Here is a 26,500-nt window from a genome sequence, read left to right as displayed (position 1 = left end):
TGGCATCCGTCGTTTCTTCGTCGGCCGTCAACGCTCAGGGTCAAAATGCTCGCCAGTCAGCGCGCCAGACACGTACGAATCCATCCAGAACGTCCAAGACGCTGGGACGGTCGTCATTTGCCTACGGTCACGGCTCAATGATTGAAGCGCCCCCTACGCCTCCTGCGCCTCACGGATTCTATCCTGCCCTCACTCATTTCACCGACGCCATTACCGCTCTGCCGCGAGAATTTCGCCGTCACAATTCGTTGCTGAAGGAAGTGGATGCGAAGGCTTGGGCGGTTGAGGATAACCTTCTCCAGTTGTTGAAGGTTTCTTCGGAGTCGCAACCTGTTCCCTCTCYGTTGAATCCAGCGCCTATTGTTGATGGGGTAGTTCGGGATGATATTGTGCCAGCGGTAGGTGGTGATATCTACAACAATTAACGTGCTTGGCTAACCTGTTTGCTTTATGATAGGATCCCTCGCAACCTCCTGAATCGCAAGACAGCAAAAACCGTCGTCTTCTCTTCGATCGCGTGCGGCGTACCCTAGTGGATCTGATGATGACCGCGGACGAAAAGAACCATGTCATTTCCAATGCCAACGACGAACTAGACCGGCAGCTTCTGCGCATCGACGGCGTATTTCCATTCATTGCAGGGGAGATCAGTGAGGAGGCGCGCCTGGGCAGTCTTACACATTGGGCCTACTCGAACAGGAACGCCGCGAAAACTACTACGAATGAGCGTCCGCGCCGGGAAGTCACATCTAACAAACAAGACCTGAACCATGCGCTCGAGACCGAAGCTGGATCCCGTAGCGATGCGAGGCGGGATGCCGCTCGCAAACAGCGGCGCACGCATGCCGATTCAGACTTTGACGATGCTCGTGCCTCTGGTTCGCGGAAGGGGCAGGTTAGCAAGCCTCGTAGCGGCGCAGGTGCGGCTACTGGGGACCTGTCTGCAATCGGGCATGGTACACAAATTTCGGGTGCCGCGGGGGCCCCGGGTGCGACGAAACGCCGCAAGGTTGAACGACCTCCAGCGGCCGATACTGGCGCAGCGATGGAAAGATCCGCCAGCGGTGTTGGGAATGTTTCGGGCCGTGGAGCATCGAAGGACGCGACAGCTTCAGATGCCACCAAGAAGAGATCTCGTGCTCCCAACACGAATGCAGCCGCTCGCAAGAGGTGAGCCATTTTTTGGTATATGCAATTCTAACCTCGTGCCTTTGCTAACCAAATTGGTAGAAATAACACTGGAACCTCTGCGGCAAACTCGCCTGTTCTGGCACCTGCTCCTCTGGCGGGGGTATCGAATACCGTGCGTAGCGCAGCCAGTCCCGGACCTGGAGCAGTCGCTCGGCCCCAGTCTTCTCGTGCCCAGCAGAGCTCTGGACAGTCGACAAATGGTCGCCAGCGGCCATCCTCCTCGGCGTCCAATCGCCTAGCAAGCAATAGTATGTCACCTGTATCTTTGGTCTTTCTTTTGACTAACCTTGTTTTCGATTCAGGCAAAGTCGCCGAGCCCAAGACATTGCCCAAAGAAACTCCCAAAGCGGACATGGTTGCAGCTGCACTTAATTCAGAGTTGCAACGCCAAGCCGAGGAAGAGAACCCCGCCGCAGCTGCAGCTAAGGCTGTGGGACCCGTCAGCATGAAACGCGAGGATACAGAAATTCGCCCTACGGAGTCGGTCGAACCTCGGGAAACGCCAGTACCTCAAGTTTCGAACGCAGCTCCGAAGGGCCGGTCGTCGAAGACGTCCACGCCTGTGCTCTCGACGTTCTCAGAACCCAACTCCCAGCGCACTCGACCTACTCGCAACACGGAACCCGCGCCTGCGAAACGATCACATAAGAAGAATGGCAGTGTGGCGGTAACCCAGCAGCGAGCGGTGTCCGAGGAGGAAGACTCGCTGCATGAAGGGGACGACGAGGACGAAGATGGCGAACCGCGGTACTGTTACTGCAACGAGATCAGCTTCGGTGAGATGGTTGCTTGTGACAACGATGCGTGCCCGCGGGAATGGTTCCATCTGTCGTGTGTTGGGTTGACCAAACCGCCAGGGAAGAATGGTAAGTTCACCATTGCCCAGATTGATTGTAACTTGCTGATCGGATACAGTCAAATGGTACTGCAATGAATGCAAAGAGAATATGCGGAGAAGTCGAAACGGGCGGTAACCAGTCGCAGTATGAGGGTCGACTATGCTCAGGTACAGTTTTGTTGATTGGAATGGTCTCTTGATTTGGCGTAGGAGTAGGGCACGTTATGGACATAGCGTAATGACTTGATTTTCTACGGCGGATCTTTGAAAAGGTCATTGTCTTCATAGGATCCAGTGTTCTCTCCAGCGTAAGAATTACAGCGCCCTCAATCTATCCATAAACCCTCCCTCCCGCCTTCGCTGTCTCTGCCCAGATGCCTCACTCCCCAGCCCGGCGTTCCCACTCGCCGCCGCAGCAGCCACAGCCTCACCCTCCAACCTCCTCCTCAAATCCTCATACCGCTCTCCCGCTTCTCCCCCCTGTCCTCCCCGTCTCCCCACCTCCTTCTCCCCAACCACCCAAGCCGGAACCCTCCACCCAGCCGCAGGCAACGGCAACGCCTCCGCCCGCCACGCAAGCCCAACAAACCACCCCACCGCCGCGGGGAGAATCATCCCAGGAAACTGCGACAGAGCCAGCTGCGCCGCAACCAGGTACGTAGTTGACTTGTCAGAGAGATGGAGCGTGAGGTATTTCCCTTGCTGACGTCCTTCTCCTCTATCATCTGTATTCGAGGCCGTAGTCGTAGACGTAGACGTGCTTATCCTATACCGAAACGTATGCGGGATCCCAGCATGATACTGCGCCAGCAGGGCGAAGAGCGTGGCCGTCGGTCCGCAGGGGAGATAGTTCAGTTTGTAGAGGGTGAGCGGGCGGAGGAGGATAAGGAGCAGCGGTGGGAGGAGAGAGGTATATGGTAGCGTGGAGAAGATGAATGTCTGTCTCATCAGCATCAGTATCAGCATCAGTATCACTAGAAACAAAAGGAGGGGGGAGGGGGTGGCTAGAGGAAAGGCGTACAGCGAACTTGCGCTTCCCCCATGCGCGCTCGACCACGCGGAGATGGTAGGCGAGCATTGCGGCGAAGAGGGCCTCGGTGGAATTGGCGAAGCCGGCGAGTTGCCATGTTGCGAGGCGCCAGAATTGGGCGTAGGGCCAGAGATGCGGGGAGACGCGGATGCTGGCGAGGTGTTTGATGTCGAGGATGGAGAGGGCGATGGAGGAGGCGATGGTGTAGATGAGGAGGAGTTTGGTGATTGGGGCGTTGGTTAGGCCGGAGGTTAGCATTTTGTTTGGTGTTTTTCTATTTTCACTTTTGTCCTTTATTGCAAGGGAGCAGACCGTGTGGTCTGAGGGTGCGGAGTGTGCTCTGCTGGTGTTGGGTGGTGTTGATGATGATCGTGAGGGGAGATGATGACGGTTGGACACGTCGCGCCAACTACGGGCCGAAAGCCGAGTCAGTCGGCATGCCGATCAACTGAACTACATATACCGTACTCGTCTACAGTCACGCTATACTGGATGAAGATAAAAGATCATATACATTATCTATTTTCCAGCGATTGCAATCGCTGCATTTCTTCAGTGTATGCCGTATTGTACTTGGCCAAAGCAGTCTCCAATGCCCGGATCGTGGGACCCAGCAACTGCTTGACGGCCTTCTCTCCACCTGTAACTCCCGCAAGATTGAGGCGGATCTTCCTACCCGTAGCCTCTAGTACCTCGCGTGCATGCTGCTTGAGTCGGTTTACTTCCACCTGGCGTTCCGCCTCGGCGTCGTTTGCGACAGACTGGATGCGTTCCATCGCCCGGTTCAGCGATTCCACAAGCGATGCTACCTCGGCCGCACGGTCCGGATTTCCGGACAGAAAAGCCTGCCAGAATTGATGGAGGAACTCCGTGCTCGTCGCATGGGTCAGGGTTAGCCTGTCATAGAGATTGGTCGACAATCCGTACGTCCCCCCGGTGGATGACGCCTCCGTCTGGTTGCGCCGGTCACGGATGGCGTCAAGGATCTGCTTCGATGCGCGCTGCAAGTTGGCCTGCGATCCGACCCGCTGATCATGTTTCTGCTCGTCCTCATCTTCGAGTTCCTCCGGTTCCACAAGCTTCCCCAGTGGCGCTGTCCCATCGGTCGGCAGGTCCCGGTCGATCTGGCCGCGCAGGTCACGGATGATCTGGTCGGGATCCTGCTTGGCAAACAGCCGGCTCTGCTCATCTTCGGAGACTTTGGCCTGCGAGAAAAACCGACTCTGATCCCGGATATTCAATAGGATCCGGTTCTGTTCTTCGTCCCCGCGCAAGTCTCGCAACTGCAGTTCATTGTACGTCTCCTCGTCAATACCGACGGGCGCCGACGGGTCGCGATCCACCGGCGCCACATTCGCCATAATCTTCTCGCTCAGCGTATTGAGCGTCCGAATGATGGGCACCTTGTCCACCCCAGACGGCCGCATGTCCAGATCCGGCCGATTCCCGCGCCTCTGGCTGTTATTGACCTCGTTTCCCGCCAGATTCAAAAAGTGCGGTACGTGCGCCTCCCGCTCGAGATTCGCCTGCTCGTCCTCGCGCAGATATTTGTCGAGAATGGCATCGGTGGCATCGTTCTCGGAGATGCGCTCGCCGCGCAGTTTCTTGAACAGTCGACTCTGAAAGAATCGCGACCAGAACTGCTGCTCGCTCAGCTTCGGCACATTCTCGTCATATACCCTCTTCACAAGCGGGTGCTGGCTGAAAATGAGCTGAATCTGCTCCTTGCTGATATTGAGCTTGGTCACGTTGTCCTCGACGCGCGGCTTCAGCGACGACAGCACATTGTACGAGCCGCGGGTCTGCGACCGCTCGATCGCATGCGCCCGCAGCAGGTGCAGCCGCGTCGACCAGAACTGCGACATGAATTGCGAGGCAGACAGGGTCTCTGGTTTGGTGTGCAGCGATTCCATGAACATGCGCTGTAGGTTCGCATCGGCCTTGAGCAGTGACTGCTGCAGCTCCACGTCCGTCTTGAGCCGCTGGTCGTCATCCCAGGGTTTTGAGGCCCGCCCGGCCGAGGACACTGCGCTCGCGATCGCCATGGCGGCTGACATCCCTTCCCCGCCGGCCGGAGTACCTGTCCGACCCGGTGTCGGAGTCGGGGTCGCGCTCGCGGCGGTTTTGGCGGCCTGGATGGCGGCGCTAAGTGCATCTTTGATGGCGTTCGCTTCCGGACGGGCGTTGGCTCCGGCCGTGAACGAGAAGACGTATTGATCCGGGGAATCAGTCGGCGTGTTGGGAGGGAGAACGAAGATCTTGAGCATCACTTTGGGGTTACTAGCCGGGGTTTGCTGTAGATCTGCCTTGGTCAATAACCATATATAAAGAGAGAGAAACCAACCGAGTGGTCATCTCACATACTAGTGATCTGGGAAACTGGAATCGTAATCATTCCGGTAGCGCCGCCAGCTGCAGGAATCCACGAGATGGACTGGCTGTCCTGAGACATGGTCAGGGTGCCATCTTTCTTCTTGTATGCCGCCGATCCGCTCGGAGGTGCCATCGTCCTGGAACTCGACAGCTTCCACTGTCCTGAGCGGCGTATCGGGATGCGCCCATCGGGAGAGGAGAAAAAAGTCCTTCCAAGGGCGAGGCCGGCGAAGAGGAAGGTCAGCGGCCTTCTGTGAAGATTCAGTTGGTTGAAAGTGGGATGATTTCGAGGTCGCGTAAAATTGGGCTCCGCAGCTCTCGTGGAAGTCTGTAAAGGATCACGTGACATCTGCCGGTCTGCACGTCAGAGACCCGATCCAGAAAAATCCACGGCCCAAGTTGGAACAAGACGAAGGAGACTACGAAACTGAGCTACAGACAGCATTTAAGCATTCTTGCTAGCTTTGAACTGAGATGAGATTTAGCTATAAGATCAAACCGAAATGTACAGAGAGCAGAGCAATGACGCCATTTTCATGAAATTCCCAAACGTCAAAGGAGACTAACAGGAACTCTTTACACCCAGAATTGCCCTGAGAATAACATGCAGCTAGGATTGACCTCAAGGTTATAATGGAAACATGCCATGGAGCGAGGATTGATCAACAACCTTAAGAGACTAGCAACCATCCCACAGAAGCACAACCGTAACGCTATGAGAATCACTCCCGCTATGCAGAACAGAAGATGCTGGAGAATTCATGGCAAAGGGAAGCAAAGCAGATTATCAAACAGAGTAACCAGTGACCTCCCGCACTTTTGTCGCTCACGCTTGCAATTTGGTATCATAAATGAGTCCGCCCATTTTTCATCAAAGGACAGCAAAAGAAAATGAAGCATAGCAAGGGTATTTAAACAATCAAAAGTCGTAAGCAACAGTCAGGAAAAAACACTCTTCATCACCAGGACTTATTTCTTGAACATGTAATGGCCATAGATGCCTCCAACGTCTCCTACCACAACCGGGATCTTCCTCATCCCCCACCAACGGGCGCCCATTTTCCAGGGACGAGAACCGTCGTCGGGGACTTGGTTTGGCATAGATGCTGGGTCACGTACGTACCAGCCGCGTCTGCCGAGCTCACGGACGGTCCAGCCGCTGGAGGCACGGTTGTTCTTGATTCTCTCCCTCAGGGGAGCAATGATCTTGTCACTGAATTCGATGACTTGCAGAGGATAACTCTGCTGCGAAAGGAGCAAGCAAGTATTGGTGTTGAAGATGGTGCCAATCGACAACTGCGCGACTTTGTTGAGATCCAGGTAGCACAACGACGATGGCACCCACGGTTCCTTCGCCTCGGTCGAGCCCGCATTGTCCGACACTGGAGGCGGAGCGAAGAACATATTGAGATCTTTGCAGGTCAAATCCGCCGAGCTCAAGCCGAGTTCCTCGAGATGCTTGGTTAAAGGCACCAGGGCAGGTGCATGAGCAGAGGTGATCTTGGCACCTCCCAGGTTCAGCGAGCGGAGGGTTTTGGGCAACCGAGGAAGAAGAGCAGAGACATCCTCCTCCTCGAGAATCCGGTAGCGAGTGGGATCGGTCAGGAGGTTGAGGTACACAAGCGAATTGCACACTGCGGGATGCGTGGTCAAAAACTCGACCACTCTCGAACCCTTCAACCGAGTGCACCGCGAAAGGCTGAGATGAGTAATCTGTGCGGTCTCCGGGATGGAGAAGAGCGCCGACTCGCTGATCTGTGTGTGTGTGACATCGAGATGGGTCAGATTGATCAGACGAGGGAGAAGAACCTCAAAGGTAGATGGAGGCAGACTGCTGCACTCGTGTAGGGACACCCGCTTGAGATTCGGTAGGCTCAGAGGCAGACCGGGTCCTGTGGTCAAGGCTTCTTGGAAAACCGCCGAGAATGACTGGGTAGCGCAACCGCAAAAGTCAACACCATGCAGGTTGGGCAGGCCGGTGAATATCTTCCGCACGATTTCCACGCTAATATCACCTTCCACATGCTCCTGCAGCAGGCATTCCTTAAGGTTTGGCAGAAGATCCAAACATTTCAGCAACGTCGTGGAGGTGAGGTTCTGGATCTCTGCATTCATCTGCTTGGTGCGTCCGAGTCCTACGGAGGTGAAATGGGAAAAGTCCAGACGACGCACGAGCGTCCCGAGCGCGGGATACTGCGACATGTGGTTGAGAGCCTTGGAGAAGATGATGGAATGCGGAAAGGTCATGTTTCTGTACAACACGCCGAGTGTGGCAGCGTGCAACGTACGCGAGGTCAGGAGGCACGACACCAGGTCGACATTCCGTGGCGTGTACCCATTAGGAGGGATGTCCAACGCCAGGTTGGAAATGATTTGATCTGCAGTGACATTGTCAGTGGACGAGCTGATATCCGACATTCAGACGGGAAACTAACCGAGAACTTCCGGGGGCAGTTTCTCTAGCCGCGAGGAGCCTGGAGGGGGTTTCTGAGACTTGGATTGCACCGTCTTGGTGGGAGGATTATTCACCACCGCATTGTTCTCCCACGCCCAACCCCGAGTGTGCATAGCCCCCAACGCGCGAAGATCGCCATAGCTCCGGCTGAGACTCTTTCCTCCGAGTCGAATCTGCTTCCAGCCAAGGAAACCACCGCAAGGACAACAGAAATCAGGCGTGTGTTGCATATCAATCGCTAACGGCGATGTCTGTTTGGTCTGCTCTGTGGGAGACTGAGTGATGTGTGTATCAACGAATGATTGAGCAATGCCTGTATGGAGAGGATCAATCAGCATTAGAGACCTTGCTGATACATGTGCAAGTGCTTACCGTCGACGTCCTCCTTGATCGAACCAAACGACGGACGACGGCGACTGCTGGATCTGGATCCGTTGGGTGAGGAACAAGCGGACGAGTGAGACGAGGACGTGCGCGACAGTTGAGGATGACCAGTGTCAACAGCCGGACCCGTAGTAAACCGAGAGTAGGTAGGCTTCTGTAGAGGAATGGCAGAGGAGGCGGCGACGGAAGACATGACGAACTGGAAGGGGCCTGCAAGAGGCCTCTGAACTATATAATCCGCCGGCTAGGTGAGGAGAAAAAAGGGTCGGACGGGATACGGATGTGTAGGAAGGAAAGGGGAACACAAGAAGGCCGAACAAACGGACTTTTTTTTTCTCCTTCCTTTTTTCTCTTAGCTAATTAGTCTCATTTTTCCCCAGATTTACCAGCAGATTCTTAATTCCTTACCGAAGCAGAGAGAAAAGAGGGGCGGCGGAGACTTTGTTAAGGTGAGGAGAATGAGGAAGCTGTTAGTCACAGAAATTCGCTATTGAACTATGACCGTTCGATGGCAGCGGACGTGCACACCACCGCGATTCCCGAACGGATGCACGATTCCTGGTTGGAATGTGACCAGTAGGAGGAAAAGGACGGACTGTCACTCGCGCAGAAGGTTATTTGCGGACAGTACCTAGTCTGAAGAGTTTGCAGATTGATGGAAGACGGATGAATGGTTGAGAGTTGAAATGGGAGGGAAGAGTCAGAGCTGTCAGGAGACCAGAAAAGCAAAGGCAAAACCCAAGTTTATTGCTATTGATCCTACCTAGGTAGTACGGTACAGCTTCTAAATAAAAACTTTCTCGAAAAAAGTGACAGCAAAGCGGAGGCGGCAAAAAAAAGAGCATGACAGAGATCAAGAGACACAGAAAGAATGAGAACCACCCGGCTGGGCGCCATGGAAAAGGCAAGATGCGGCCACATGGGGCGAATTGGCCATGATGAATGCGGCAAACAAAGTACGGGGTATGTGGACATGTTTCTTTTGTTGATGGTAGGTAATTGATAGTCGTCTTGATAGTACTCCGTACGTCGTACTTAAGAAGAACTGGACGTTGCAATGATCGTCATTCTTGCCCTTCTTTTCTTTTTCTCCTGCCTCTAAAATGCTCTAAATCTGGAATTAAAATTTATCAATCGGACGCCGGCGGTGAGCGCTAGTATCACTTGGGAATAGCTCATTTCCCTGCGATGAAAATATTGCGTCATAAATCACGACAGCCTCAACATGGATGAGGTAGAAAACCATCCCTGAGTGTCGGTATGTTTGATAGCTTATAAGTAAAGTATACAGGGGATGATAATGCTTGTCTGTCCATTATTGCAGATACCTTAGGGATGTTATTATTGAATCTACCATGGCCCATTTCTTGGCTAATCTTCTTTGGGATCGCCGCAAGCATTTTATGACATAATGCGAACGCTCTGCTAGCGCATTATTAGCGCTTTGGTGGGAACATAATTACATAATCATTTTATACACGGCTCTAAACACTTGTGTTATCCTGCAGATAGATAGACAACTTGAATAGATGATCTATTGTCTTCTTCAACAAGTCAACCAAACATTAATCAGTAATTTTCTTGACATGGATACACAAAACGAAGAGGCAAATCCGTCGTCTGTCAGGAATCCATAGACCAGAGAATGTACCGTACTGCCGAGTACTGAGCACTACTGACTAGTCTAGAGTACCCCAGATCCAGCCACGTTCTCCAAAACTAAACCTGCGCCCCCTGTTTTGCCTTACCTAACAGTTATGCTTAGCTTCCACACTAGCTCTCTCAGCTTGATCTGTCATTCGTCGTTCCGTCAAGCATTCTCAGGATGATGATTGATCATGCGGAGGTCTGACACTTACATTTACAGGAACATCAGCGGATCATGATGAGCTGTCTCTGATTTGTCACTTGACCTTTCTATTAGCAATCCAAATCCCCTGGCTCTGCAATAGTCATCACCTGACCGTCTTCTATAGCAAACCCGGATATCAAGGATCCCCAACTCCAACCAACTGGCAACAGATCTCCGACCAGAAAATGGTTCGACTCGGTCCAGCAAAACAATACTAATGCTTGGCTCAAATACGTGGACTATTATTGCACAATGGCTGGACTTAATGCTCACTAGTCTAGATAGTCCTGCCTACGGACTCCGTTCCCTAGTCCGTCCTTGTCCTCTCAAAGACGTACCACATGACCTGATCTCCTTCGGCGTTTCCTTTCCCTTACAGTCCGTCGTCCTCGGCAGCTGCAACATATCCAATTTCTCGGGGTTTGGATGATGATCTTCTTCTTCCAACTCCTGACTATGGTATGTTGATCATCAAATTAGCATTCAGCATGCATGTCTAGACCGGTTAACCATCCCTTCGCCGTCAACATTACCTCTCTGTCCGCTCAGGAAGAAAATGCCAAGGAGGATCATCCAGCCAAGACTTGAACTATCTACTCCGTCCGCTAGTCTGTCTATCCCATATTCCTAAGGAGCACGGAGTTCACTTGCCTAGACCCTTTCATTCTTGGTCGGAACCCCTTGATTCCTTGGATCAGTCCGCTATGTCATACACACTGCATCTACCGATGGGTAGTGGTTCCATGATATGCAGCTAGTGCAGTCGCCGGGTTAACTAGTCCAGTAGGTCTAGGGAAGACAAGGGTTTCATTGCTACTGGCGCATAACCAGGGAAGATCACCCCAGTCTACGATTATGTCTGACTGGCTGCAACAATTATGCACCCTCGAAATCGAAATGTCGGACCCTGAGTCTCGCCTCCAGATGAAGGAGAAACACTCCTTCGATATGCTGAGTCAGTCCATATTAGAGGACCTCATTCGATTTCTGAAACATCAGTACTATCACGATCAAATGATCGAACTTTTAGGGAGGAAGTGCCTACGCGCTTCTGCTTGAGCTGCGGCCTTGAATGGTCTCGAGCTTCCGTAGGAATTACAGGCAGTCCTGCGGGGCCATTCACGAGGAATAATATAGAACTGCGCCCAGTAGCAACTGTTGGGTCTGTTCTGACCTAGAAACATCCTGTCTTCTTCGTGCGATCTGTTCCCAATACCTGACAAAAAAGAGTCCCCGGTTGTGTTACCTCTAAGCCAGCACTCTAAAACATGAATCGAACGACGAAAAAGCACAACTAACAACCTAAGAGCTCTACTGCAGACTGATGACATACTTCTTGGCTGACGCACCCTTCTTCACCTGATCGAGTCCCTCCTGAATCGATCCCAATCCCTTACCCACCACCTCGGCAGTCGGGGCAGGCTTGAATTCACCTGCTGCCAATGCCTTGGGAAGAAAAGCCTCAAAGATGGCTGGTCCAACCTCATTATCCTTGACAGCAGCTCCAAACACAAACTTGGACTCGATACTCTCCGGCAATGCACCACTTGGGGGATTGGTCAAGGACACAAACTTGCGCGAGTTGACCTTGGAAAGGATCTCACAGCAAGGGCCTGCCGCCTCCGTGCCGATAGCCAGCGCACCAACTCCCATTTTGCCGTCGTAGACCTTACTGATATCGTCGACGAGAGTCGGGCTGCGATAGTCGAAAACATGACTAGCACCGAGAGACCTGACGTACTCAAAGTTCTTCGCCGATGCTGTGGTGACGACCTCGTAGCCCGCTGCAGCAGCCAGCTGGATAGCGTTGCTGCCGACGCTTGACGAGCCGCTCCAAATCAGCACGAGCTGGCCACTCGACGCAACCCGCGGACTCGTGGGTAACCGCAGCGCCAGGTAATCCTTCTGAAACAACCCACAACTCGCCGTCGATATGCCCAGGGGAATGACGGCGGCGTTTTCGTACGGCAGGCCCGAGGGGATCGGAGACGCCACCTGCACCGGGATGACCGTGTAGTGTTGGAACGCGCCCTCAGCAGGATTGTTGTCCTTGAGCTCGCTACCCAAGCCCAGCACGCGGTCGCCAGGCTTGAAGCGTGCCGCTGCGGCGCCGGAGCCCACCCCGACGACCTCACCCGCCACGTCAGTGCCCATGATGGTGGGATAGGTGATCCAGGAGAACAGCGCGGCCCCCTGCTCCTGGCGGAGATAGTCGACGGGATTCAGGCCGATGGCGCTATTCTTGACAACGATCTCATTCTCCTTGGGAGGGGTGTAGGCGGCGGGCCTGACCTCAAGAGGCTTGGCCTTTTCGGCAATCTGCCATGCGGCGGTATTTGTTGGATGCATTCTGTGAGATGACGAGAAGCGGATAAAAGACAGTAACAAATGAGGGATGATCAAAGTTGGTCTGACTGACTGAATGTCAAAGCCTTGGAGTCTGGAAAGCCTGGAAGCCAAAGCATGGGGCGGTCTGTCCCTTAAGTTGCGGGATGACCATCATTTTGGGGCCTTCGGTCGGCGTATTCTGACAGTTCGATGATATTGCTCTCGTAGCCGATGACTGCAACTTGACAGACGAAGGTTGTCAGCATGAGCTCATTGCGATGGTGACCATTAGTTGGCGGTTGCAACACTCTGGGACCTGACTAATAGGGATACGGCCGGGTACACTGCCATTCTGCAATCAAATTACTCGTTTGATGGCTTCACTTCTGGTCTTCTTATTGTCCAACGATCAATCGAGCTTGATAATCCTGATGGCACTAGATCAATGTGGATCTCCGATATCAGACTAAATAGGACAAGCCTTCGGAAGACGCCACCCAGCAGACTCAAAAGAAGCTTGGTCTCCCGTCACCGCATTAACTAGGCAGAGTGCTCTGGCACCAGACACAATTGTCAGTTCCTCACGTGCGGAGAAGTTGTACACGATCTGCACATGGACTCGACATGCCACGGAGAGCTCTCGGTGAATTCCATATCGATTCTCTCACTATGGTTGCCAACACAACCTGCGGCGGCCCCGTGAATCTATGACAAGATGATTAGTGGCGTAACAATCATCCTGCATGCTACGTTGTCCATGAGCAGAATCAGTCATATGTTCGAGCCACACGTCCAGCTAGCGAGGAACCTCACTGACACCTTGCGCGACTGCTGGCCAGACAAAGCTGGTCCATCTGCTCTTCCGTTACCAGTATGAGCAATTCTTCTTGGACCAGCAAGGTCAATGTCCAAGAGGAGTGTAATTCATTAATTCTGCACTATCCAAGGGATACGGCGACGGCAAGGGATGTCTCCCAGCGTAAGCGGGACGAGACGCTGTACTTATCCAGAGATTCCCGCGCCAGGGCCGTGCCAGGAGCCAGATCCTAGCTAAGAACCGAGACGTATGATCTTTGCAGCGCCGTGTTACTCTTCACCTGACGGACCGTCATAAATCGTATCAACGACGGGCCGGCAATCACTCTCACCACAAGTAACCACTTGACACGGATGATTCCCATGCTGACGGACATCTGCCTATCCTGATATCAACAATTGGCACGGAGGGTCCGGTCCATTGAGGTAGACAACTTTTCAGCTGGTCGAGTTTTAGCAAAGTATGGAGTATCTTGCTCATGTCCGCGTATCGTAGCCATCAGAGCATCATCCTGGTGGCTGAATTTCTTCAGCGCCTAAACGAGCAACGCCATCGACTGTTAGCGGAGCCGGATATACACCGAACGTAGTCCGTATACGCATCCCCTGTTGTACGTACTTTACAGTATCTAAGACATGCTCGGCAATGATATCTCCGACAGGTAAAACAATCTTACTCCGTCCATTCGTGTCGTACTACGACAGGAAACTAGGTACTTCGTAAGAGATCGCCACACACCCTAGAAATCATAAATCATAAATCATATTAAATCCCTGCAAGCGAAAAGCCACCATTCCGACCGGATAGAAGCCGGCTGGGCTTGCGTCGTGGCTGCAGTCTAGTTTAGTCTGCATTGGTGTCAACTCTCTACTCTAATAACAATACGTCGCCTGCGGTTGCCATTGTGGTTGCCATTCCTTGCCATTGCCACTGCCACGTTGGAGGCAATACCCGGCTCATGATTGTGTCAACAGCAAACCCTGCTCTGCTTGTGTACATGTAGGTAGATAGATCTACGGTCTAGAAAGTTCCTTTTTTATTATTTGTTTGTCCCTGACAGATAACTCGGTCGCTGCCGAGTCACTTTTGCCACTTAGTTGAGAGGTACTAACAGTACCTCTTTAATTCTCCGTATTAGGATGAATCTCGGAGAAATTGGCTTGTTTACCTTTTGCGGGTAACCTTGATTGGACAAAGTTGGTTGAACAKATATACTCGTCAGTATGGCGTCAACGATGACCGCATGACTTCAATGCAAAGAACTAGAAAACTCTATTCATGACGCAAATCGAAAGAGGTCTATTTGCAAGCAAAAGAAAATCAATTGTAACCAGTTGTAGCAGTGGTCGACTTGCCGGATGGCATCCAGACAAGCGCCGATGGATATCAGTAGTCCTAGCCCATAAAACCCAAGATGCAAAATCGTCTAGATCAACATGATAATGATGACCGTAAATCAATGAACAGACAGTAAACCAGACGCCCAGAATAAAGCTCAACCCCATTCTTCAGCCACTTTTCCCTGTTTTCAGATCATTTGTCAGTAGTTGTAGTGCCAAAGTCAATGATTTATTCGACAGCGGAAGAGCCATCGCCGTGGGTGACAGGGTTGACCTTGGGGTTCCACTTGAACTTGAACTCCTGGCCAAGCTCCTTGCGGACGGCAGCCTTGACGGCCTCCAGCACGTTGGGGAAGACACCAAAGTTGGCCGGGTTGTTCTCGTCGTTCTCGCCGCCCTGGAAGACACCGGTGCGCACCAGGCAGGTGTTCCAGCCGTACATGTTGCCGCCGACAATGTCCGACTGCGGGTTGTCACCAATCATGTAGATGTTCTTGGGCAGACGGTTCTCGTTGTGAATCTGCTCCATCCAGGACTTGAGCACCTCGTCGGCGTAGGTGTAGGTGGCGCGTTCGGGCTTGCCGTAGACAACTCGCTCCAGGTCAACACCGGTCAGAGCCTTGTACTGCGCCTCGATGGCAATACGGAAGCAACCCTGAGTCAACCGAGGAGGACCCTTGTGGTCGGTAGGCATAAGCAAGTCACCCTGGGAGAAGTAGATGGGGATGCGGGAGGAGACCGGGTCCTTGGCGCGGGTCAGCATCTTGCCGTCCTCGGCCAGCAACAGATCGATGATCAGCTGCATGTCGGTGGCGTAGTCGCGAGAGTCGGCAAAGACGAGAATGGCATCGAACTTGATCTTGGAGAAGTCGCGGGGCTTGGCCTCGGCGCGGTCCTCCTCGGTGAATGTGCGCCAGGGGGAGACGGTGGGGTCCCAAGCAAGGATATCCTTGGGGTGAACAACGTTCTTGAAGCCGTAGTTCTCGGCCACCTCACGAATCTTCTGACCCTCGCCACCCAAGACGAGAACAGTTTCGTAGTACTCGGACAATGCCTGCATTGGAGTATGAGACTGGATGAACTGGTCGGTCGAGATAGGCACCTCCAGGATCTCGGACAGCTGCTCGCAACGGGCGGCTTCGGTCTTACCACCACCGTTGGTCAGGAGGATGTAGGGGATCTTGATGCCCAACTCGTTGTCACCATTCAGCATCTTAAGGGCCTCCTTGGCTTGGGGGATGGCGTGGTTGCCGTGAGCCAAGACACCATCGATGTCGAAAGCGAACGCCATGTTCTTAGCGGCAGCGACCTTCTCCTTGGACATATCCTGTACCTGAGAGGCCAGGAGGTCACGAGAGACAGAGGCGGCGTCGGCCATGCGAACAGAAGATAGGCGAGACACACGAGGGGATCTGGGAATGGGGAGGGAAGTGCCGAAAGAGTTGCGAGAACCCCGACGATCCCGCATCGAGGGAGACAAGCTCAGGTTGTGCATGAACTGAGCGGCATCACTGATGGAGCTTCTGGTGGCAGGGATCTCGACAGTGTTGCCAGCCTCGTTGGGGATGGGAAGAGAGCCCGAAGCACTGCCACGGGGGTCTCTGGGCGAACGAGCACCGGGAGGAGCGGGCTCGACGCCAAAGTCAGCATCGTCGAAGCGAGGCATGGTGATGGTAGATGAGAGTTGAAAGAGTATGTAGCTGTAGAGTAAGGTAGAGTAACGTAGGAGGGAGATGAGTGGGTAATAAGAGAAGGAAAGATGATATCACTCTTATATGGGGAGGGCGGGCCGGATCAGTGTTGTTTGAAGGATTCACTAAACGGCTTCCCGAGAAGATAAGGAAGGATTGGATGAAGGGAAAAAGGTGAATGAAGAAAAGTCAAGGTGATAATGAAGGAGATCAGGTATTTATTAACCTGAACATGGTTTACCAGAACCAGTGGCGGTCAACCATTCCACTGTTACTGTCTTTCTCTCTATCCAACGCCGCAGCATAATGAGAAAATCAGGCTCCACTCAGGCGTATCATCATTCCTAGGAATTATCGTCATCATCGTTTTAGGTATCTGGGAAATGGGATGGTATCATGGTAGCAGCAATGATTGCGGGATGGACTACGCTGTAATTGTTTCCAATAATGGATGGTACCAGGGAATAGTGATACGCCCAGCGGGTACGGCGGAGCCGGCTTCGGGCTGGCTAAACCCTTTTCAGCCCCGACAGGCAGGATTGCCGTGGGTCTCTTGGTACTTGGGCTGTACTGCGTATTCCAAAAGGAGGTATTTAGGTTTCATTATAGAAGGTAGACCCTGTTTGATACGGTCTGTAACATTATCAGGAAATTATTCATCAACCTGAAAGTATGGAAAGAGGGCGGGGCGGGGACTGAGTGGCCGAAGGTGGCATCACTGACACTCGCACCCACCCATTGGCTGATAAGGGCTCAAGTTGGAAATTTCATTACCAGACGAACCACCCAAGAAATGATCCTCTCAGCCAGCATGAGGCCAATCTGCACGCTGAGTGGACAGGAACCCACTCAAACTCGCTATTGATTGGCTGTTCAGGGTTTTCCACCCATGGAATATCCAGAGATCGATGGAGCCGATGACGATCGAGCGGGCGGCGGCGGGTCAAACGCTCGCGCTGTTTCGTCCTTTTGATTTGCTGGTTGCATCTAGGCAGATATGATGTCATTGCTGAGGGACAGTGTGTCTTGGTGGGGCATCACATCACTAAGGGGAGAAGAGAAAGACACGCAGTAGTAATGGTGAATTGACTTTTGGGAAATAATTCTTTAAAATATTGGGGAGATTCAGAGTAGCGTTTAGGTATTATTCACCATCATCAGCAATTGAGTGCAGAAGAATAGAGGCAGTTCTAGTGAAGAAGATGTGCAGTCAAGGATGTTTGTTGCTTATCTCCTTTAAGCTGCAACAAACAGGAATTGATACTTAGGATAGAAGATTCTGTAGATTAAAAAAAGGAATCATAAGAATCTTAAGGGGAGAAAAGCAGCATCATCATCATCGTCATCCCAGGTTGCCGCCTTCGGTCGTCTTCTGCAACCCCACCTAAGCTTCTTCTTACTGCACTGCTACCCCTCCGTCTCAAAACCACCCAATAATTCCTCCCCTCTCCCACCTAACCGTCATCCATTCCAATACCCCTGAACATCTTGTTTCTTTTGATCAGTTTTCCATTCTTCATTATCCTCAAATTCTTCTACCTCAACTACCTCAATTGCGCCTCTATCTCTCTGCAAAATGTCGGCCGGTGTCACTTTTACTCTCAGCAACGGCGTTAAGATCCCCGCCGTCGGTTTCGGAACCTTCGCCAGCGAGGGTGCCAAAGGCGAGACCTACAATGCTGTCACTTGTGCTCTCAAGACCGGATACAGACACTTGGATTGCGCCTGGTTCTACCAGAACGAGGACGAGGTCGGTGATGCCATCCAAGACTTCCTCAAGGAGAACCCCTCGGTCAAGCGCGAGGATATCTTCATCTGCACCAAGGTCTGGAACCACCTGCACCGTTACGACGATGTCATCTGGTCGCTTGAGAACTCCCTGAAGAAGCTCAAGGTCGACTACGTGGACCTCTTCCTAGTCCACTGGCCCATTGCTGCGGAGAAGGAGACGCAGGAGAAGCCCAAGATCGGTCCTGATGGAAAGGTAATTTGTCCCAGTATCTCGGCTTGAACCCTTACTAACTAGCAAACAAATAGTACGTCATCCTGGAAGATCTCACGAAGAACCCCGAGCCCACATGGAGGGCAATGGAGAAGCTCTACGAGGACGGCAAGGCCAGGGCCATTGGTGTCTCGAACTGGACCATCGAAGGGCTCGAGCAGCTGCTCAAGATCGCCAAGGTCAAGCCTCACGTCAACCAGATCGAGATTCACCCCTTCCTGCCCAACGAGGAGCTCGTTCAGTACTGCTTCAAGCACGATATCCTGCCCGAGGCCTACTCGCCATTGGGCTCCCAGAACCAGGTCCCCACCACCGGCGAGCGCGTCAGCGAGAACCCGACCCTGAACGAGATCGCCAAGAAGGGCGGCAACACCCTGGCCCAGGTGCTGATTGCCTGGGGTCTGCGCCGCGGCTACGTTGTGCTGCCCAAGAGCTCGAACCCGGCTCGTATCGAGTCCAACTTCAAGAGCATTGAGCTGTCGGATGCCGACTTTGAGGCGGTCAACAAGGTCGCCGAGGGCCGTCATTTCCGGTTCGTCAACATGAAGGATACTTTTGGTTACGATGTGTGGCCCGAGGAGACGGCCAAGCAGATGTCTGCTTAATTGGTTTCGCTTTATGCGGGTCATAGAAAACCATTTAATGTCGGGACGAATATCATGATTGTTGACACGGTACATAGCTACATCTGAAACAATCCAATAAGCTAGCTGGATTAGCTGGTTACATATCTTCGTCCTGACTAGTAGTATCTACCAGTACACTCTACAAAGTAGGTACTGTTGGAGTACAGTAGACAAAATAAATGAAACTGCAAAGTACTTCGTATAATAATAAAATGCGCCAAGATGTCACCAACCACTAATAGCACCTCATGTCAAATCCATCCCGAAATTGCTTGAAAACTCTTCAACTCAAAATGCAGCCGTAAATCCAATGGGATGCCGAGCATCCTACAGGCTGCAGCGTCGATGTAACTGCATGCAGTATCAAGAGGTCGTTGTAAATGTAATACAATAATGACTCGGAGGACAGTCCTCCAAGTCAAGAACTAGCCACGCAGTATGACGCTATGCTATGCGGCTGTCTCCATTGTAACATTAGCACCTGGCCGGATTTGGACATCCAAGAGAGCTCCGTCAGGGGTTCAAGCCAATGCAGCCAACTGCATATCCAGCCTTATTTACCTAAGATTTACTACTGCGAAAGCTAATTGGAGTCTGAAACATTATCATCCTCTGTAGCCTATGCAATGCACCGCCAGTCACCAGCCTCGAGTAACGAGGATCGGGAAATCCCGGGCACTCAGCCACGCCCGGTGGGCAAAAACGGAAAAGCCCTAAACACCGAGATTCCTGAACGGGAAAAACCGAGTTTAGCCCGTGGATCCGTCAGTGACTTGAGACATGCCTACCTTAGCAATAAAGGCTGTAGCCCTACACTAGTAACATTACTCTTAGGAGTAAGTAGATAGGATCGTTTGAGGAATGACGGGGAGCAGGCCATGACGTAGATACGAGCTTCATTGGGCTAAGGATATAGGCCAAGTGGATCACTGAGGTCCTTACTGTTACTACGGCGCCGCTGTCACCTAACTTACTCCGTACACCTCCTTTGAATGGTAACACTGAATAAGCTATCCTACTGATAGGCTCAAGCTCAAGGTTAGCAACGGAATTGATATGGATATGGATATGGGTATCATTTCCCCTAATGAACAGGAACATATGGGTCCACATGGTCCCGGACAATGATTTGTCCATCCTGAATCCATACTCGAGACAAAGGTACTCACAGGTAGCTTTGACTGGTTGACCCCATCCCTTGAGTGATTTTCTGTAGAGAGAGAACCAGCTCGGTACGTCTGAGTTGGATCAAGATGAAAAATGAGAGATTATTCTCGTATAGATGCAGTACTGTTAGTTTACCCGTTGTTGATATGCTCCCGTTCGAACATACGCCAAGGTCTGCAAGGCTTATGATGCATCAGAAGCATGCAATCTGCAGCGGGCAAACCTTCCTCATAAGTATTGTCTAATTACCGAAAGTCAATTGCTGATACGGATATTAATGATAAGATTCAGCCAAGAGCATGGGCCGTCATCTTGGTTTGACCGTACCTTTGCCCACTTGCTGCCTGTATTCCTATATTAGGCAGCACTTGGATAGCCTGAGCGACCTCACAGTTCATCCTGCTCCTGCTACGAGTCGGATCTACGGAGACAACAGTCGGTAATGCTCGGCATACGATAATAGTGATTAACATGATCCAACAAATGACGATGCGACGCATCTCTTCTCCCCCGCACTAAACAAACTACGCTGGACTATCAAAGGCTAAGCGAGATCTCCATGAACACACCCCCAGTTGGTAGCTACGTAGTCAACTAGATTCTTCAGTGGTATACAATACTTGTAAAAAGATCGTCGAGTTATGACAAACAGTTGATATGGTTGGCTGGAATTGACCTTTTACCACCTTGACAGAAACTAAACCGAAGTGATGGCGGTAATATTCACATGAAAGCAGGACTGAAGATCAACAGATCAACAAACCACTGCAGATGAACTCATACAAGGTGTGGCTCTTACACATAACGCCTTACCCACTGATAAGTCGACAGCAACAATAACAATCACAATACGACAACGCCGGATTCGCCAGTCCATGCGCCTTGCAAATCCCGTAATCAACTGACTGGCGGACCAGGCTATGTACAACCTCCAAAGGAGGATCAGTATTGGAAACAAGATAACGATAGAAGTTGAAGTGCACAATCAAGGGCGGGGACGGATACGTCTCGGCATCGGTGTCGATCCAGCATGTGCCTTGAGGATGTTCTTGGATCTTATTCGCGGAGCGCTACCGCTGGTAGAGTCGGACGAGCTCCTATCGTCGGTGTTGGCGCAAGGTAGCATCTTTTTCGAAACAGGAGTACCCGTTGCGACAGCGCTGGGAGGCCTGGGGATCAATTTTCTGCGCTTCTCAACACTGTTGCTAGTGCTGAGAGTCGGGAGAAGGGACACCTTCTTGTTGCCTGTGGCCGCGACAGGACTGGAATTACTTTTTGATACTCCTAGCCGCCGGACACGCCGCGCCTTGGGAGCTGCAGTAGCAGGTGCAGTATTTGATGCAGCCACTTCTTCATCACCACTGGTCTTAGCTGTCTGGGACCGGGTGCTGCGATTACTGGCTGCCTTCTTGTTATCGGTGCCCTTCACCGTCGGATTCGAAGCGACGTCATTGCGCTTCCGCTCCCCTCCCTCATTGTTATCCTCCCCTTGGTACTGCACAAGGCGCTGCTCGTTCCATGTCACATATTTCTTGGCCACTGTGCGCTTCCGACCAGGATCTGCAGCCTTGCCATCATCGACATCGAGGCTGGCGTTCTGCGATTGTTCCGCCAAGGCCTGAAGCACGTATTTCGGCATGACCGCATCTCCTTTGTTGTGACGAGTGTTTCGACGCGTCGCCAGTGCAAGCTCCTGGGCTTCTGTGCGCTGCAGGAAGACGAACTCCGTCCCCTTTGCGCGACGAAGAGTCAGGGTACGAAGAGTGGGCGTAGTCGTCTGAGGTGGAACTTTGGCAGCACGGTTCCTCGAACTTCGACGAACCGGGCTGGCTGCTTGATTTTCGTCCTCTCGGGCATCAACGCTTTTCCGTGGTGGATCATCCCGATCAGGGTCGTCTGCAGGATCAGACGCTTTGACTGGAGATGGCTGGACTTTCGATGGCGAGGGCGAATTGGCGTCCAGCTCTTCCAGAGCCCGTCGAGCCTGTGGAGTTGGTACGTCGCTCACTTCCTGGCAGGCCTGTTCTGCGGCCACATCCTGCGCAGTCATAGCTGCGGCTTTGGCGGCGCGAGCTGCCTTGGCCTTGGACAAGAAGTTATTGAGCAACTCGGCATCCTCCCCACCCAGCGAGCTGCGTAGTGCCGAACGCACCAGAGTGGACTCTTGTTGCACACTTAGACCCTGCTCCGATGTGACTTCTGCTGTGATTGTGGAGTCTGCCCAGACTGACAGATCTTGTCGATCATCCGTCATATATGTATCCACGGCTGCATCTGGGGCAATATTGGTATGAAGACTCGCTACACTGATGTCAAGTGCGGAGTCAGGTTGAGCGACCTCGCCGGGGGCATTTATCTCGAAACCGTAGTTGTTTCCAACGCAATGATCTGCACTGACGGACTTGCCATGTAGCGTGTGGAGATTCGCTGATAAAAGAACCGAGTCCGTGGGTGTGTCTGGGGTCGAGTCAAAGGATGTGTCCGTGTCCTGTTCGGCGATTGACGTGGCCGCGTCCCGTGGCTCATCCTTGTCAGCCACAGCGTGACCTCCCTCCTCCTCTTCATCCATATCCATCGGCTCCGTTTGAAGATCAGTAAAGCCGGCATGCTTCGTGGGCAGTTTCCCTATAGTCAATCAGCACGTGTCTCGTAGTCGCTAAGCTTGGCTAAACCAAACATCAAGCGAGCATGCATACGTCTTCTCCCCGTCGCTTCAGTCTCCCATTTTGTCTCAAGGAACGAACGCCCTCGTAGAACTGTACTGTCCGATTGACTCTCAGGGCCCTCCAACCCAAAGCACCGTCGCTTGACACCGCGGACGAACCCTAGATTCCTGGACAGGTTGATTTCAGCGAAGAGATCTTCATCGACGTCCTCGTGCGATGCAGCGACGAGACGTTGTAATGCTTTCATGCTGTTAAAAGAGGTACGAAAGCGTTTCCAGACTTTGCGCGACTTCGAACGCCCAAGGAACGCGTTCGACGGTTTTCGGTCCCATAGACGAGGGGCGGCGGTGGCCTTGACGGGCGTGAAACTGAACTTTTCGTCCTGATTCTGAAGATGACTGTGAAAATTCAACCCAGCGAAAGTGCGCGCGATTGGCGCACACAGCCGCAATCGTATCAGCGATCGTACCTTCGTCTCTGGGAGTAATGGAAAGGGAAGCAAAAAGGGGCAGTGGGAATTCTTAGCGCTTCCCCGGTCAAAGCACCCATCATAATTTACAGGAATGTCAATCGGAACAAAAGAAGTAACTCACCATGCTCGCGACAAAGAGCCCGATTGAAGGGTTGGATCGTGACTGGTGGCCATGGCTGCTTGGAGCCCCGAGGAATGTTGATGCCGTGACGGAGCTCAACTGTATGTCAACGGGGAATGCAATGTAGAGGTTCAAGCTTCTAGAATACTGCAATAATAGGATACAAGCTTAATAATTGAAGCATAAATGCGACGCTGATAGAAAAGAAAACCATCTATCCTAAGCAATACAAATACGCGTCAAGGCCGATGAAAGAAATCATAATAATAAGGTAGACTAGGGACCTAACAATTAAGCCGGACGGACGTGTTGATTGGCGGTGGGTGGGCCGTTGCTGTGCCAACCACTTATCAGATATACTAAGAGATACATACGGACAACTCGCTTGGAGACGCTGGATTATCTAGGATATCTCTTTCTATCCAATACTGTGGGCGACTTGGTCATCCTGCACTTCATGTGTAGTGAAGAAGAAAAAGGTGGTCCTTTGCCTTGATACACCCAGGAAGACAATCGACAAGTCGAACAGCAGCACAGCACGCTTTCCTTCCAACACCGTGATCTTGTTGAGAAAATGGATAATCAGCACTACTGTTATGATTGAAGAGACTCTGGCCGTCGTCCCATCTACTTGACTTTGTGCTACGACGCCCTACACTCGTCGTATCCATGACAGGAAAAGGCTTGTCATTGTGCGAGATGCTCGGCTTTCAACTCCGCATGATATGACTATTTATCGCTGGAAAGAAATTAAGTCAAAGAGACATTGTTTTCGCAATGCCAGGATGAGGTATTGTATTGACCGGAAAAGACTGCCTTTATCTACTGGATCACATCTGGGTGTCAACGAGCCTTTCCGACAGCGTCAAGCCTGAGTTTGGACACGTTTTCTTGATTACACCACTGGCAAACAATAGCTTTCACCCAACGAAGGGACTACTTAGGATCTCGACGTCAACTGACGGAAGTGGGCGTAACATGGCAATAAAAGTTCCAAGAAGAGGCATAGCGAATATCATTCAATTCTAGCTTACTGGTTAGCCATTATCGCGGAGAGCAAGAAAAGACACTAGTTGGGCCATACCCCGGTAGGCATAAGTCATAAGGTCGTAAACTACTGTCTCTAAATCCCATTAAGCAAGAGACAGATAAACTGGCCCCGTAGATTCAACTGCAAACCCTAGAATACCTCCTCCTCCATGTCTCGGTCATCGAAAGGGTCACCGAACTCATCTAGGCATACTATTAGTCATAGACCTCAATGACAAGTACCAGAGGAATCATGACAGTAAGTAAGCACGCATTGGCTATTCAACCCACCCAGATTAAAGTCCTTATCAACGATATACTCCATCGCTCGCTGGTACTCCTCCTCGGCCCGTTTGTTCATCCACCGTGCCCCGGGTTGCCTATGCTGCTGCTGCTGTTGTTGCTGCTGCTGTCCAGCAACCTGTGACGAGAAATCCGAAGGTCTGTTCTCCGTAGCTTCAGAGAAGTTTTGTGTCTGCGAGCCTGGCGGGGAGAGTTCGGAAGCGCCAGCAAATCCTGGCGTGGAGTCATTGAGACTATTATTGTTCGTAGGCGTGCGGGAGCCGGCTGGCGAGTCGGTAGAAGATTCGGGGGATGAGGCCATTTGGGAGTCGCCGTCCAGATCTGAGCTTCGTTAGTAAAGCGAGTCATGCAGCTATTGAGACGTACTGGGCGCGGAGGCGTAGGGTAAAACGTGAAAGGGCTAGTGGGGAAAGCATCTGAGCATAGAACTTACCAGTCGGCATCGTAATTTATTTCCAGAAGCACGACAAACGAATATGAGCTGGCAAACAGACGGTGATCGTTGGTTATAGATGCAGATCCCGGCGGAGTCGAGACGCCTGAGCTCCGCCGCAGTTTAACTAATCAAGCAACAATGATTTTCCCGTCTTCGCTGGCTTTCCCCGCTGCTGCTCACTATTCTTTTTCGCACGCAACAACCGTCGAGACAAGACCGCTGTCAATGGACATATTGGGTTGGATTTGAATTGGCGTCTCTCTCCCCATTTTTTGCTCCCTTCTACACCACTAGACCTTGACTTGTCGCCTATATCCCTAGTGTGGTGGTCAATCCAAGTCTAACTCCATTCCCGCCGAGTGAATATGAGCGCAAAGCCTAGTGCTGACTCCCCCGATGCTTGGGAAGATGACTGGGAAAGACAGGCAGATGTATGTCTTCTAGCTCCAATAACAGGTTATCTACCTGCAGAACCATTCTACATATGTGTCCGCTCGTTAAGAACCATCTGACCGGAAAATTTCTCCTGGACAGAAATTAGCCGATGATCCAACCCCTCCTCCAGAGAAGAAGGTATCCTCGAAAGTTACGAAGGCGCAGCGCAGGGCGCAACAGGCCGAGTTCAACCGGCAGCTATGGGCCGAAGCGTGCGTGCATACACCCTCTACTATCAATCTCAATTGAAAATTTATGTGTTGACTATGTGATAGTGAATCTCCGCAAACTTTCCACTACCTAGAGGCTCGTTCCGATGTCCCTTTGAAGCAGGATTTCAAACCAACGGTGACTGTACTCAGCCGCACGCCTCAATTGATGACGCGCCAGTCATCGTCCAGCGGAGTTTCTTCAGCGACTGCGGGAATCAGTCGGCTCGGTTTGGCGACCAATGATAGCCTGGAGGATTCAGATGACGACCAGAAACGGCCAGAACCGACTCCAGAAGAACGGCATGCCATTGCTCTGAAGAATCTGGAAGAAAAACAACGGAAATATGAGGAAGTGCGAGAGAGACTATTTGGGAGTCCGTCTGCGACCACTTCGGGTGCATCATCACCGCGAAGCGCTACTCCTCCCAGACAGTTTGACGGCAGAGGGAAGGGAAAGAACCGCGGTAATGGCAGAGACAACAACAGAGACAAGAGAGACTCTTCTGCATCCTCGACGAAGTCAAAACAGCTCTTTGACCCCGGATATTCCTCCAAACCTAATTCCACCTACGTGCAGAAGAAGGAGAGACAGCAAGCTGGCGAGCGGGTATTGGATGACCAGCCACAATCTCCGCGGCAACCCATTCGCAGTCCTAGAGGCCCAGATGCCGGTGGACGAGGTGGTTTTAGAGCAGGCTACAGAGGCGCGAGGGCCACTTGATTACAACACGT

The 26,500-nt window shown here is 52.0% G+C and overlaps 9 protein-coding genes across 9 annotated transcripts; 2 read left to right on the top strand and 7 right to left on the bottom strand.

Annotated features, from left to right (window-relative positions):
- Positions 1 to 2,344: 2,344 nt before the first annotated feature.
- Positions 2,345 to 3,317, bottom strand: dscB (the record flags this gene model as incomplete). The annotated part of the gene is made up of 2 exons (XM_043296710.1): positions 2,345 to 2,968; positions 3,051 to 3,317. The coding sequence occupies 2 exons, from the start codon at positions 3,315 to 3,317 to the stop codon at positions 2,345 to 2,347; spliced, it is 891 nt and encodes a 296-aa protein (XP_043152645.1).
- A 257-nt stretch (positions 3,318 to 3,574) lies between these two features.
- Asppvi_000400 (TFIIH subunit TFB1 family protein) lies at positions 3,575 to 5,565 on the bottom strand (the record flags this gene model as incomplete). The annotated part of the gene is made up of 2 exons (XM_043296709.1): positions 3,575 to 5,361; positions 5,424 to 5,565. 2 exons carry the CDS (start codon positions 5,563 to 5,565, stop codon positions 3,575 to 3,577), a joined length of 1,929 nt encoding a protein of 642 aa, XP_043152644.1.
- Positions 5,566 to 6,401: 836 nt separating this feature from the next.
- On the bottom strand, positions 6,402 to 8,464 carry Asppvi_000399 (Leucine Rich Repeat domain protein; the record flags this gene model as incomplete). The annotated part of the gene is made up of 3 exons (XM_043296708.1): positions 6,402 to 7,810; positions 7,868 to 8,200; positions 8,260 to 8,464. 3 exons carry the CDS (start codon positions 8,462 to 8,464, stop codon positions 6,402 to 6,404), a joined length of 1,947 nt encoding a protein of 648 aa, XP_043152643.1.
- Positions 8,465 to 11,434: 2,970 nt separating this feature from the next.
- Positions 11,435 to 12,472, bottom strand: Asppvi_000398 (zinc-binding alcohol dehydrogenase family protein; the record flags this gene model as incomplete). Its single annotated transcript, XM_043296707.1, has 1 exon — positions 11,435 to 12,472. The coding sequence occupies one exon, from the start codon at positions 12,470 to 12,472 to the stop codon at positions 11,435 to 11,437; it is 1,038 nt and encodes a 345-aa protein (XP_043152642.1).
- Positions 12,473 to 14,837: 2,365 nt separating this feature from the next.
- Asppvi_000397 (phosphatidyl synthase) lies at positions 14,838 to 16,274 on the bottom strand (the record flags this gene model as incomplete). Its single annotated transcript, XM_043296706.1, has 1 exon — positions 14,838 to 16,274. One exon carries the CDS (start codon positions 16,272 to 16,274, stop codon positions 14,838 to 14,840), a length of 1,437 nt encoding a protein of 478 aa, XP_043152641.1.
- Positions 16,275 to 17,875: 1,601 nt separating this feature from the next.
- On the top strand, positions 17,876 to 18,906 carry gldB (putative glycerol dehydrogenase (GldB); the record flags this gene model as incomplete). The annotated part of the gene is made up of 2 exons (XM_043296705.1): positions 17,876 to 18,283; positions 18,337 to 18,906. 2 exons carry the CDS (start codon positions 17,876 to 17,878, stop codon positions 18,904 to 18,906), a joined length of 978 nt encoding a protein of 325 aa, XP_043152640.1.
- Positions 18,907 to 21,079: 2,173 nt separating this feature from the next.
- On the bottom strand, positions 21,080 to 23,406 carry Asppvi_000395 (uncharacterized protein; the record flags this gene model as incomplete). Its single annotated transcript, XM_043296704.1, has 3 exons — positions 21,080 to 22,719; positions 22,791 to 23,158; positions 23,354 to 23,406. 3 exons carry the CDS (start codon positions 23,404 to 23,406, stop codon positions 21,080 to 21,082), a joined length of 2,061 nt encoding a protein of 686 aa, XP_043152639.1.
- Positions 23,407 to 24,533: 1,127 nt separating this feature from the next.
- On the bottom strand, positions 24,534 to 25,128 carry Asppvi_000394 (uncharacterized protein; the record flags this gene model as incomplete). Its single annotated transcript, XM_043296703.1, has 3 exons — positions 24,534 to 24,586; positions 24,674 to 25,006; positions 25,119 to 25,128. 3 exons carry the CDS (start codon positions 25,126 to 25,128, stop codon positions 24,534 to 24,536), a joined length of 396 nt encoding a protein of 131 aa, XP_043152638.1.
- A 358-nt stretch (positions 25,129 to 25,486) lies between these two features.
- Asppvi_000393 (uncharacterized protein) lies at positions 25,487 to 26,489 on the top strand (the record flags this gene model as incomplete). Its single annotated transcript, XM_043296702.1, has 3 exons — positions 25,487 to 25,552; positions 25,656 to 25,768; positions 25,832 to 26,489. 3 exons carry the CDS (start codon positions 25,487 to 25,489, stop codon positions 26,487 to 26,489), a joined length of 837 nt encoding a protein of 278 aa, XP_043152637.1.
- Positions 26,490 to 26,500: the final 11 nt, after the last annotated feature.

The sequence above is a fragment of the Aspergillus pseudoviridinutans genome, assembly GCF_018340605.1.
Source record: "Aspergillus pseudoviridinutans IFM 55266 DNA, scaffold_1, whole genome shotgun sequence".
Classification (NCBI taxonomy): domain Eukaryota; kingdom Fungi; phylum Ascomycota; class Eurotiomycetes; order Eurotiales; family Aspergillaceae; genus Aspergillus; species Aspergillus pseudoviridinutans.
The sequence above is the reverse complement of the archived record's forward strand: the minus strand, read 5'-3'. Positions and strand labels throughout refer to the sequence as shown.